Here is a 13,127-nt window from a genome sequence, read left to right on the forward strand (position 1 = left end):
TTTCCATTTTTATTTATTATAAATATCTCATAGCTATCATTTTTGTCCATCGTTCCTGTAGTTTCTTGTGCTGGCCCCCCTTTTTTCTCTTTTGTGCATGTTTGCAGGCCGGAGCTTCAGGAGCTGTGTGCTGGCCGTTTTCACCTAATGCTGGAGTTCTGGTTGCATGTTTTGAAGGTCACAGCATACTTGAAAGCAGTTGCAGCCTGCATATAAATGTGTTCACTGAACTGATCATGTTGTTTATCACATGTTTATCCCGGCCCTGGAGCTCTTAATTCAAACCACTGAGCATTTCCGTGGGATCTGTGAGGAACGCTGAATCCAGAAGCCACTGGTTGTCCTCTTGCAGTGCATATTTTGCGTGCTTTAAAAATGTTAGATTTTTTTTTTTTCATTTAAGGAAACAACTCAGTGAACCTCACCAATAATTTACTAAGCCACCTCAGATATTTGTGAAGCAGCAGGTCCGTGTGTTCTGCTCCTAGTGAGCTAGGGATACTATACTTGTAGACTCCTGAGCTGCACATACCAACATCTATCACTTCTTCCATATTTAAGACTCCCACAAACCGCCTGTTGGTTAATCATACAATGATAAGCCAGGATGTCCAGTTGAGCCTCACTTTGTATGCAGCTTTGAGCTCAGCAGTCGGTCCATGTTAACAAATCCCATGAAAGCGTTGGAAATGTTTTTACCTCCCGTCTGTCCTCATAAAGACAAATTTGTGATTTTGTCCAAAATACATTTCATACTTTCTGGTTGATTAGGAACCGGCCAGAGCTCTCAGGTCATCAGAGTCAGGTCAACACTGTAAAAACTCATTTCTAAGAAAAGAAAGAAGCCTTGTTTCAGGAAAACGAGAAGACTGTTTTAAGAATTTTAGACAAGGAGATTTTTCTTACCCCACTGGCCGAGATATTTTGCTCATACAAGACTGTCTCAGAAAATTAGAATATTGTGATAAAGTCCTTTATTTTCTGTAATGCAAAAATGTCATACATTCTGGATTCATTACAAATCAAGTGAAATATTGCAAGCCTTTTATTATTTTAATATTGCTGATCATGGCTTACAGCTTAAGAAAACTCAAATATCCTATCTTAAAAAATTAGAATATTCTGGGAATCTTAAATTTAAACTGTAAACCATGATCAGCAATATTAAAATGAGAAAAGGCTTGCAATATTTCAGTGGATTTCTAATTAATCCAGAATGTATGACATTTTTTTTCTAATTGCATTACAGAAAATAAAGAACTTTTTCTGAGACAGTCCTGTAATAAGACTATTGTAACTAGATTTAGGAATATAGAGCTTATTTGTCAACCGACTTTTCTGCCGTGCTGAAACTTTCAGCTGTTTTAAATCAAGGTAAAACACAACTAATTTTCTATCTCCAGCTGCTTCTCAAAGCAGTTGTTAATTACCCCCAATGCAGTGGAACTTTAATTGTGTGCATTTATCTGTCTAATTCTATTTTAGTTTATTATTCTAGTTTAAATGTTTCTTTTCCATCTTGCTGTATTGTCAGTGTAAAGCACTATGAATTGCCTTGTATATGAAATAAACTTCCCTTCTTTCACAGTCACATCATCATAAACTGATGAAAACACAGAATTTCCTTTTACGACTTCTATGCTGCAAGTTGACGGAGTGTGTTGTGGGAGAACGTAATAAAAACCCATTTAACATTTAAACAATTAAACATTGTTAATTGTTTTAACATTAATGTTAAAACATTCCTTTGTAGAAAACCTTTTATTGTGGTGTGAATATTGTTATTCATTTTATATTTTATTGCTGTCTTATGTTCTTATCCACTATGCGCTGTTTTTTATCTTGATGTATTTTATTGTTCTTGGGAAGAACTTTGTAACTTTGTTAAGAAAGGTGCTATATAAATAAAGTTTATTATTATTATTATTATTATTATTATTATTATTATTATTATTATTATTATTATTATTATTATTATTATTATTATTATTATTATTATTATTATTATTATTATAATAATAACGGGCAAGTTACTGTGTAAAAGCTCAGCATATAAATTCAGCACAAAACATTCAGCTCAACCTCTGTTTTTAAAGGTTTAAAGGTACTATATGTACCAAAACTGTCTAAATGGACTGCAACCCATGCAACGGCTCCTAGACCATGCCCGTATCTACTTTTTTTTATTTTTATTTAAATGCATTTCTGTTTACTACTTCCCCATGTTTTTCATCCGTCTGCAGACATGTGTGAAGGGAAGTTTCCTCAGCCAGCAGGGCGTTTGTCTTCCATGCAACTGCAAGGGCCATGCTGACTCCTGTCAAGACATCACAGGCATCTGCATCGTAAGTTTCCCACAATGCTTTTCACTACGTTTTCAAGTAAATGAGAGGCGCTGCACATATGGCGCTTTTCCACTAGTACCTACTGGGCTCTTCTCAAGTTGGCCAAGTCTGTTTTCCATGACAATTCACCACCCAGATCAGAAGTAGGAGGTTGGAGAAGCTGCTGTGACGTATTTGATTGTGTATCTAAAGGAAGAAGACAACAACACTAAAGATGTAGAACCTGGAGGAGATGATAGATGTGCTGCTGGATCTCTGGCTTGTGTTTGATACCCAGTTAAAAAATGAGAGTGAGAGAAGCTTCAAGTGGCAACGCTTTTTTTGTTTGTTTGTCTCTGCGCTGCTGAAAAGTCTGTTGATAGCAGCTATGAAGAGACAGAGCTCCTGGTAGATCTGGTCGTTCCTTATCTCCGTCTAGATCCCTTTTTAATTCTCTCCTCAGCACCAGGTTTATGAACATCTGCACCTCAGAGTTGGATCATGAAACAGACTTTTGCTGCCGTTGCCTGTTGAATAAAATGAAAAGCCGCGAGCCGCCAGTCTCTCGCGCTGACTCCCGCTTCCTGATTCAAATGTCTGACGGCCCCCTGACCAATCAGTGACAGGGAGGGTGGTGACGTCAGATACAGCCGACTCAGCACGCTCAGAACCTCGGCAGAATAGTTACAGAAAAAGTATCTGCTTGGCACGGCTCCACCCGTCTCGGCCCGTAGTGGAGAAGCGCAAGACGGGGCGTGGCGGGTAGAAGTGCTGAGTAGGTACTAGTGGAAAAGGGCCATTAGAACCTCGGCAGAGTACCGTATTGGCCCGAATATAAGACAGTGTTTTTTGCATTGAAATAAGACTGAAAAAGTGGGGGTTCGTCTTACATTCGGGGTCTAGACGTTATACCCATTCACAACACTAGATGGCGCCAGATATCTTTAAAGTGAATGCTGAACTTAACTCCCCAGGACGAAGAAACCCCTGTCACGGAGAAGAAATATAAAAAAATAGTATAAGAAAGAAAAGAGAAGAAAATAAGAGAAGAGATAACAGAAAGTGGAGAAATGTAGCGACAATCTGGAGAAAAGTGGGTGGAAGTTCGGCAGGTTAACCGGCAGCTGAGGAAGAAGTTATGATGCAAACTTCAAGATGATGATTTCAAATAGTCAAAATAACATGCTTTTTCTCTCAAATATATTGTTATAATCATTTGTTTCAGATGTACTGTATTTATTTTCTGTATAAAAATTGAATTTGGTGTTCAAAAAGTCTTTCTTCAAACTTAAGTCTTGAAAAAGAGGGGGTCGTCTTATAATCAGGGTTGTCTTATATTCGGGCCAATACGGTAGTTACAGAAAAAGTATCTACTCGGCACATTAGACCCCTAGTGGAAAAGTGCAAAACTGAGGAAAGTCGGGCTGAGTAGGTTCTAGTGGAAAAGCTCCAGTATTTAACCCCCCCCTCCTCCCCCGGATCCAGAAATGCAGGAAACACAGTGCAGGGGATTTCTGTGAGAAGTGTGAAGCTGGCTACGTTCTGAACCGGGGTCTGGATGGGCGTCACCTCTGCATGCCCTGCGCCTGCCCCCTCGCTACCGCCTCCAATAAGTAAGCTGCCGTCTCCTCCACGCGAGCTCAGCGTCGGTTCAGTCGCCAAGTAACTGAAATACTTTTCTTCATTGGTCAGCTTCGCCTTGCACTGCGAGAGAGCCGGTGCAACTCTGCGCTGCAAGTGCCGAGAAGGATACGCCGGCCACAACTGTGAGAGGTCAGTGCCCGCTCAGGAAACCCAGGAAGAATGTTCTAGCAACTCTTTGTTTGAACTTCAAAAGGTTCTGTAGGAATGGTGCTTTTTCCCAGCATAATATCCGTTAAAGCAGGGGTCGGCAACCCGCGGCTCTAGAGCTGCATGCGGCTCTTTAGCGCCGCCCTAGTGGCTCCTGGAGTTTTTTCAAAAATGTTGGACTTTTTTTTCCTTCTTTTTTTCCTTCTTTTTTTCCTTTTTCTTCTAATCTATCATTCTAATCTCTACATTTTTTTTCTCAAAATTTCGACTTTTTTCTCAACATTTCGACTTTTTTCTCGAGATTGTACTTCAACATTAATCTCGACATTTCAACTTTTTTCTCGAGATTTTGACTTTTTTATCGACATTTCAACTTTTTTCTCGAAGTGCATAAGGAAAAAAAAAATCTTCCCCCAGTTATAACTAATATAGAAACATGCAGCATGTGTTGCCTTCATCCTAAGGCTGATACAAGACTTTTCATTTTTTGCGGCTCCAGACATATTTGCTTTTTGTGTTTTTGGTCCAATACGGCTCTTTAACATTTTGGGTTGCCGACCCCTGGGTTAAAGCATTCAAATTTAAGGACTACAAAGTAATAGGGGTTCAAGGACAAGGACAATACCCACCCCAAGCAAGCCTTTTATTATTTTAATATTGCTGATTATGGCTTACAGTCTAAGGTTAAGATTCCCAGAATATTCAAATTTTTTGAGATAGGATATTTGAGTTTTCTTAAAGTGTAAGCCATGATCAGCAATATTAAAATAAAAGGCTTGCAATATTTCAGTTGATTTGTAATGAATCCAGAATGTATTACATTTTGGTTTTTGTAATTGCATTACAGAAAATCACAATATTCTAATTTTCTGAGACAGTCCTGTAATGCTATATTGATATTTTTGCCCGCCCCTACAGAGCAAGCACAAATTTGAAATTAGAAGAGTTATGTTATTACGCAGCCCCTGAATGTATTGATCCAGCCTACTTTGGTCATTTGTCCAGCATTGTGAGGGACCGAGCAGTAAGACGCCAGAACACCAGGTGTGTAAAGTAAAGGCTTGGAGTTTATTTTACAAAATAACTTTAACTTAACCAAAATAAACCTCCAAAGTACAAACATAGGAAAACAACTTATGAAAAATAGGACCCTTTAAACCAAAATGAGGTCAACAGAAACAAAGCGTAACTTAACATGAACTCAACATAACTGACCTGCCATTAGACACAAGAGGGGGTTTATATACAGACAGGCTAGCCCACAAAGACACAGAAGGGGGGCAGGAATAAACAATTAACTCCATATCATAAATTAACACTAATAACAATAAAGATTTAAATAACTAAATTATTCAACTAAACTTTGTTATTTAACAAAAAACGAACAAACCAAAAAGTCAAATAGAATAAATGAATCTGGATCATTGCCGGCAGAGTCCCCCCCCTCCGGGACACTCAGTTGGCCTCTTCCACTTCCTGCTCCAGGATAAAAGGCCAACTCAAGCAGCGTCACCCCCTTTTGCCAGGGGAGGACTCTCCAGATCCATGTAAGAAACCAAAAGGAAAAGCAATTAACAAATAATATTAAATGACAGACTGTTAACTAAAATGCGTGCACTCAAATTAGCAACCAACTGTCAAATAATAAAATGTGTGCCATGTGAAAACAAAAGACTATGTGTACTGTCATTACTTGAAATGTTTGCATGTTAATAGTGAAAACAAAAACTACAAAGAAAATGACAACCATTTTGTGGGGTGCGACCTCCACAAGCATCATTTGAAATGTATTTGAACTATTCCAAATGCTTAGATAAATATCTGTCCCTGAATGGCATTGCACCAGTGATACAACCAAGAAGCTCACATGCTGGACCTGAAGTATGAAGAAAAACCTCCTCAGGTCCATCACATGAAGCATCTTACCAGGCACAGCCTTTGACTAAACATTTTCATAGAAATTCTCTAAACATGATCAATCTTTACCTCATATTTTCCTCTGAATTCCCATGGACACTTTCCAAACTTGAATATTTCCAAAACGCTCCAGCTTCTTAGACACCAGTTTTCCCGTTATTCTCATGAAATCTCTGTTGTTTTCCAACCTTTTACCAGCTGTTATGGCTGACTCTTCGCGTCAGTGAAGCATCCCAGCCCAAGTACCCATTATCCACACAAATATACTCACAATAAAAAAGAAATTGAATGGAAGCTTCCATTTTAGGTGCAGCTTCAGGCCCCGTTTCCACGTAGCAAAAACGGTGGCGTTTTCATGCGTTTTGGCCGCTCGTTTACACAAAAACAAAGCTCAAAGTCACAAAAACGATAATTTCTGAAAACTCCGGCCAAAGTGGAGATTTGCAAAAACTCTGTCTTCACGTTTGCTTGTAAACAGAAACGGACATTTAGGGTTCAGAACGTCACATTATGGGACAGAAACGTCACCACACTGCAAAAACTCAAAATCTTAACAAGAATATTTGTCTTATTTCTAGTTAAAATGTTTCATTTTTATTAAAAAAAAATGTCATTACACTTAAAACAAGACTCATCACTGGAAAAAAGTGAAAATTTACTTGAAACAGGTGAAAATTGTCAAATAAGATATTTATCTGGTGATGACTCTTGTTTTAAGTGTATTAGATTTTTTGACTAAAAATGAGACATTTTAACTAGAAATAAGACAAATACTCCTGGTAAGATTTTGAGTTTTTGCAGTGCAGCGTCATTTGTGCGACCTGTGTTTACAATTAGTTTGGTCACCGTCAATATTTCCTTGTATTTTACTTGTTTTATATTCTAAAGTCTCACTTAAAAGTAAATCCACTTCTCTGTCACTCCAAACCAAAGACTCTCGTTCATCTTGGAAGTAACTGGAAGTTACTCGTGTCATTTGTTGAGGTTTTTTTCCAGGATTCTGATTGGCTAGCATGACTTTATCTTCTCGTTACACTGCCCCCTGTAGGTTTGGCAGCTCATAGCACCTTAACAGCGTATTTATGCAGGTTCCTGGAAATGATGGTATTTTTCAAAACATAGAGGGGGAAATATGTGTTTTTGTAAATACCCGGCTCTGTGTAAACGTGGCCTCAGTTTCATTGTCTAGCAGTGACAGTTCACTGATGTCCAGGACTTGTATCCCTAAAAACCAAATTACGTTCTGGTCACCTTGGCCTATAGTGTCATCAATACCTCATTGCATCAGGCAGCGATGAAGTCAACCTGCCATCTACCCCCATCCAGGTGTGCTCCCGGTTACTATGGCAACCCAATGGCGGCGGGTAATTCCTGCAAGAGGTGCGAGTGCAACGGCAACACCGACCCCAACCTGATCATCAACGAGTGCCACAACGTGACGGGCCACTGCCAGCACTGCTGGGGGAACACGGCCGGCGCCAACTGTGAGCGGTGTGCCCCCGGTTTCTACGGCGACGCCGTCACCGCCAAGAACTGCAGAGGTGGGCGCAAGAAAAATCAACTCTCGTCACCAAATCATCCATTCAAGAGTTGTCTGAGACATGGAGACCTAAACACTTTTCTAAAAGCTGGTCACACGGCTGGCTGGAGGATCCGCCAAGTTCGCTGACACAGACTGTGTTTCCATGCATCAATAACCCTTTTAAAACCCCAATATTGGCAATAACCCGAATTTGCACGGCCATGTAAACACCAATAACCCCTTTGAATAACCAGAATTTGCTCATATTCGGGTTTTTAAAACCCCAATATGAGCCCTGGGTTACTCCTTTTAAAACCTGAATATTGGGTCATGTAAACACCAAACGGAATATCCCCATCAACGGAACAGGAATCTGTTTTCTGCTCATGCTCTGTTCACAAGGAATCCTGGTCTTTTGAGTCCAGGAAGTTCTTCTAAACACGGAGAAACCAAGACCAGGAGGAGACTAATCACTTCATAAATGTAATGAAGGATATGAACATTTCTGCATTTGTAGACGGTAGAAAGTACCGGGATAGAAGATTTACAAGAAGGAGAGAGAAAAGTTTCGTGAAGCAGCATTTGTTTTGAATTTGGATACAGGAAGAAGAAGAGGAAATGACGAGAATTGCGTCATCACGTTCTCCTGCTGCTGGTTTGATCCAGATATCCTGAATGATTAATTACCATGTAAACGGAATATTCCCAATGTTTCAGTAACCGCAATATTAGCAATAACCCCAATTTTGACTGCATGTAAACGTAGTCATAGCCATAAACTTCAGGGCCCTTGTAATCTTCCCTAGGGATTGGGACACCACTTGCTTGTGGTTTACGTTCGGGTACGTAAGCGACTGCGTAGTTACGTTTGCACATACGTCACACCATATCAGGAAGCCCAGAGCTAAAAGCTGTTTAAATTTCAGCTGTAGCGCTGTTAATATGCCACTTTATTTTAATATTTATTCAGGCGTAAAAGTAACCGTTAAGATCCCCAACCTGGGCTCAGTTTATCCAAATAACGCCTGTTAAGAAATTTGATCCGACGTATGTGGGATGAGAAGAGCCGCCGGCTCGGGAGCTGATTTATGGTTCCGCGTTACACCAACGCAGAGCCTACAGCGTAGGCTCTGCGTTGGTGTAACGCGGAACCATAAATCAGCCTTAATTCTGGCGAGATCTTGGCGAACAACGGGCAAACGAGTGATTATATACATCCACTGAGTGAATATTATGAAAGTAAAATATATATATTTCTCGCTAGAAATGTAATCAAAATGCATTTTTATACAGAAACAAACTCAAAATATTGATTTTATTCACTAAAAAATAAGAAATGTCCGCCATGTTTTTTTTTTTTTATTCAGTCTGCAAATTATGACGTAAAGCATTCTGGGATATTTTCTCAGGCCCTAGTTCAGCGAGTCAGAATCTGAAATCCCTCACTCTGAAGGGCTAGATTGATACCCCCTAACCCTCGATATGTCCACTCCCCCTACATGCAAAGAGAAATTGGGACACCATTACCCTCACGGGAACGCACAAAATTTAGGGGTAGGGCTGAAAAGTAGGACTAGGGGTGGATTGGGACTGGCCTTTAGTACCGTCTCCTTCTTTTGCCTAACGAATTATGATAACAACTCAAACATGGTGTGCAAACTTATTTTAACATCATTTTCAAATGAGTACCGCGGTTGATTTAAAAAATTGATAATCAAGTATTTTGTTGTTATTTTTCTAATGACGTAACTCGGCTGTTAGTGGTAACAACACTGTTCATAAGCTGCTCTGTGGAAACGCAAGCCAAGGCCACAAGTCCAGAACAAGGATTATCAACTGGCCTTGTGTATCCAAAAATAACCCTTCTCTGCACGCGTGCAGCACATTGTGGGCGCCCCACACCCTCTTCCATGTCCTCACCCGTGCATGTGTCCCGTGTCTGTCACAGAGTGCCAGTGCCACAAATGTGGCACGTCTTCGTGTGACGAGAGGACGGGAGTGTGTCACTGCCGGCCGGGAGTCACGGGCCGATTCTGCGACCAGTGCGAGGTGAAGTAAACCAGCAGAACTGCTCCTTCCTCAGGAAACTCAGACGTCTAAGACGGGGGTCGGCAACCCGCGGCTCTAGAGCCGCGTCCCTCTTTAGCGCCGCCCTAGTGGCTCATGGAGCTTTTTCAAAAATGTTTGAAAATGGAAATAGATGGAGGAGGAAAATATATTTTTTGTTTTAACCCTGGTACTGTCTTTGGGTTAATATGATATAATTCTCCTTCCTTCCTTCCTTCCTTCCTTCCTTCCTTCCTTCCTTCCTTCCTTCCTTCCTTCCTTCCTTCCTTCCTTCCTTCCTTCCTTCCTTCCTTCCTTCCTTCCTTCCTTCCTTCTTTTTTCACTTCCTTCCTTCTTTCCTCCTGCTCTCTCCTTCCTTCTCCCCTTCCTCTTTTCTCCCTTTCTCTTTTCTTCCTTCCTTCTTTTTTCCCTTCCTTCCTTCCTTCCTTCCTTCCTTCCTTCCTTCCTTCCTTCCTTCCTTCCTTCCTTCCTTCCTTCCTTCCTTCCTTCCTTCCTTCCTTCCTTCTTTTTTCCCTTCCTTCCTTCTTTCCTCCTGCTCTCTCCTTCCTTATTCCCTACCTCTTTTCTCCCTTATTTCCTTCCTTCCTTCCTTCCTTCCTTCCTTCCTTCCTTCCTTCCTTCCTTCCTTCCTTTCTTCCTTCTTTTTTCACTTCCTTCCTTCTTTCCTCCTATTCTCTCCTTCCTTCTCCCTTCCTCTTTTCTCCCTTCCTTCCTTCCTTCCTTCCTTCCTTCCTTCCTTCCTTCCTTCCTTCCTTCCTTCCTTCCTTCCTTCCTTCCTTTCTTCCTTCTTTTTTCACTTCCTTCCTTCTTTCCTCCTATTCTCTCCTTCCTTCTCCCTTCCTCTTTTCTCCCTTCCTTCCTTCCTTCCTTCCTTCCTTCCTTCCTTCCTTCCTTCCTTCGTTTCTTCCTTCTTTTTTCACTTCCTTCCTTCTTTCCTCCTGCTCTCTCCTTCCTTATTCCCTACCTCTTTTCTCCCTTATTTCCTTATTTCCTTCTTTCCTTGTTTTCTCCCTTCCTTCCTTCCTTCCTTCCTTCCTTCCTTCCTTCCTTCCTTCCTTCCTTCCTTCCTTCCTTCTTTCCTTCCTTCCTTCCTTCCTTCCTTCCTTCCTTCCTTCCTTCTTTTTTCCCTTCCTTCCTTCTTTCCTCCTGCTCTCTCCTTCCTTATTCCCTACCTCTTTTCTCCCTTATTTCCTTCCTTCCTTCCTTCCTTCCTTCCTTCCTTCCTTCCTTCCTTCCTTCCTTCCTTCCTTCCTTCCTTCCTTCCTTCCTTCCTTCCTTCTTTCCTTCCTTCCTTCCTTCCTTCCTTCCTTCCTTCCTTCCCTCCTTCCCTCTTTCCTCCCTTCCTTCCTTCCTCCCTTCCTTTTCTCCCATCCTCCCTTCCTTATTTTTTCCCTTCCATCCTTCTTTTCTCCCTACAAGGGTTAAGGCTTATACAAGGCTTTTCATTTGTTTTTCGTTTTTTTGGTCCAACATGGCTCTTTCAACATTCTGTGTTGCCGACCCCTGGTCTAAGATGAGGACATGTTTTATTGACCTGTTACTGAAACTGTAACGTGTGGTGAGATCAGCTGGTGATTGTTTCTAGTTGTATTTCTCTTTGCCCTCCAACAGCCTGAAGTGGCTTTGGGGAATGTAAAAGTGTTGTTTGTGGTCTGCTCCAGGAGGGCTACTCGGGCTTCTCCAGCTGCCAGGGCTGCCGGAGGTGTGACTGTGGGCCGGCTTCCCTCCGCTCCACCTGCCACCCCCTCACCCACAGCTGCCCCTGCCGGCCCGGGGCCGGGGGCCGGTACTGTGAGCGCTGTCTCCCCGGACACTGGGACTACAGCCCTGCCGGCTGCCAGAGTAAGACCTGCGGAGTCAGGACTCCAGTTGTAGAAAACAATCAGGGGGGTTGGTGGATTTGATCATATGGGGACAGATAATTTGTGCTTTTTTTTTGTGATTTTTTTTGCTTGTAATAAGAAGATACATCTCCAGATTTTCCTACTTATTTCAAGTGAAAATTTACTTGAAACAGGTGAAAATGGTCAAATAAGTTATTTTTCTGGTGTTATTTTTTTGGTGATGACTCTAAGGGCCCGATTTACTAAGATCCTAAATAAAGAGTACTAAATTGCGTGTGCACTGAAAAAGTTTGCGCGTGCTGTTGTTGCGTGGTTTTCGGGTGATCAACTAAGATTGCGTGCGCAATTGATAACAGGTGCAAACAGCAGTATTTAAATGAGGTGTTGCGTGTCTTAAGGTTTGCGAACGCAGATCTGCGCCATGGAGAGTCTGGGTGGAATGCACAGTCACAAGTCACAAGCGCAAAATGAAATTTGACGAGTTGGAGTTAGATCATATTAGTGGAAAAGGCAAATAAACACATTCATGAACTACAGCAAAGAAATTTAAACATTACCAAAAGAAACGCAATATCGGAGAAAACCTGCGATAGAATAAATGCAGTTGGTAACACAAAAAACGGAAAAACGTCTGGTTTTTCATATTTCAATTTTAGGCACAGATCAAAAATACGAAATAGAAAAACGGGCCACAGGACCGAATTTGATTTTAATATTGAATTGGTCGGGTTTACGTGACCCCGCGGTGCTCGGCATGATCTGAGGAGAAAAAGACATCAGACACAGAGCTGGAGAGCGCTTTGATTCATCTATTTATGAGTTAAGTTTTTATTCAGATGTCCACAGTATATTGCAAATATTATATATTATATAGCAAACACTGACAGTAAATGTGTGACAGACGGGACCATCATATGACAAGAAGAGAAGAGAAGGGAAATGTTCAGAACAGCACAGAGCGCACACTAAAGGCTGATTTATGGTTCCGCGTCACACCAACGTAGAACAGACGGCGTAGGCTACGCGGCGACGCACACCGCACCGCGACAATACGCCGTCGATTTAACGCAGAAGCATAATTCAGGCGAAGCTGCAGTCTCTGCGCTGATCCTGACACAGCGGGTCGGAGCGGATTTGGTCATGATGTTTAACCTGTGTTTTGTGATTAATAAGCACGGGTTTTAATTAAATGTAATTTACGAAGGATGATTTCACGTTCAATAAGATAAATAATCAATAAAATACAGAGTTTTGGCACAAAGGCTTGGCCTGCTTGTGGGCGAGTGGAGGGGGGCACAATAAGAGAAGGTGCAAGATATAAGGCGGAGAACTAAAGAAAAAGTGGCCTTTAATAAAACTTGTGCAACCATTTTTAAAATAGCATGCAGCAGAATAAAGACTCTCTCTCTGCGTATTCTTTGATTTTGGATGTCGCCTCCTTGCCACAATAACAGCAGCAGCAGATTAGCACCTTCCTTTCAAACGTATTAAATACAGACGCAATCACAATACGCGTAATTACTTTCAGGCTTGGTAAATCTCATTGCGCGTGGTAAATGGACCAATTTGCATCTTCCCCTCCCAGTATTTAGGATTTCTGCATATGCCCCATATTGATTATTCATCAGGGCAAAAGTACTAACTGAATAGCGTGTGCAATTT

General features: G+C 41.3%; 1 protein-coding gene across 1 annotated transcript in view; it reads left to right on the forward strand.

Moving 5' to 3' along the window:
- The window catches only part of LOC133464409 (laminin subunit alpha-4-like), a 106,939-nt gene that overhangs the window by 18,727 nt on the left and 75,085 nt on the right, over positions 1-13,127 (forward strand). The window contains exons 2-7 of the mRNA XM_061746358.1: positions 2,244-2,345; positions 3,810-3,937; positions 4,017-4,097; positions 7,359-7,573; positions 9,503-9,603; positions 11,283-11,463. Of these exons, the coding sequence (XP_061602342.1) occupies positions 2,244-2,345; positions 3,810-3,937; positions 4,017-4,097; positions 7,359-7,573; positions 9,503-9,603; positions 11,283-11,463 (808 nt within the window). The remainder of the gene's footprint in view (positions 1-2,243; positions 2,346-3,809; positions 3,938-4,016; positions 4,098-7,358; positions 7,574-9,502; positions 9,604-11,282; positions 11,464-13,127) is intronic.

This window comes from Cololabis saira, chromosome 18 (assembly GCF_033807715.1).
Source record: "Cololabis saira isolate AMF1-May2022 chromosome 18, fColSai1.1, whole genome shotgun sequence".
In the NCBI taxonomy this organism is placed as follows: domain Eukaryota; kingdom Metazoa; phylum Chordata; class Actinopteri; order Beloniformes; family Belonidae; genus Cololabis; species Cololabis saira.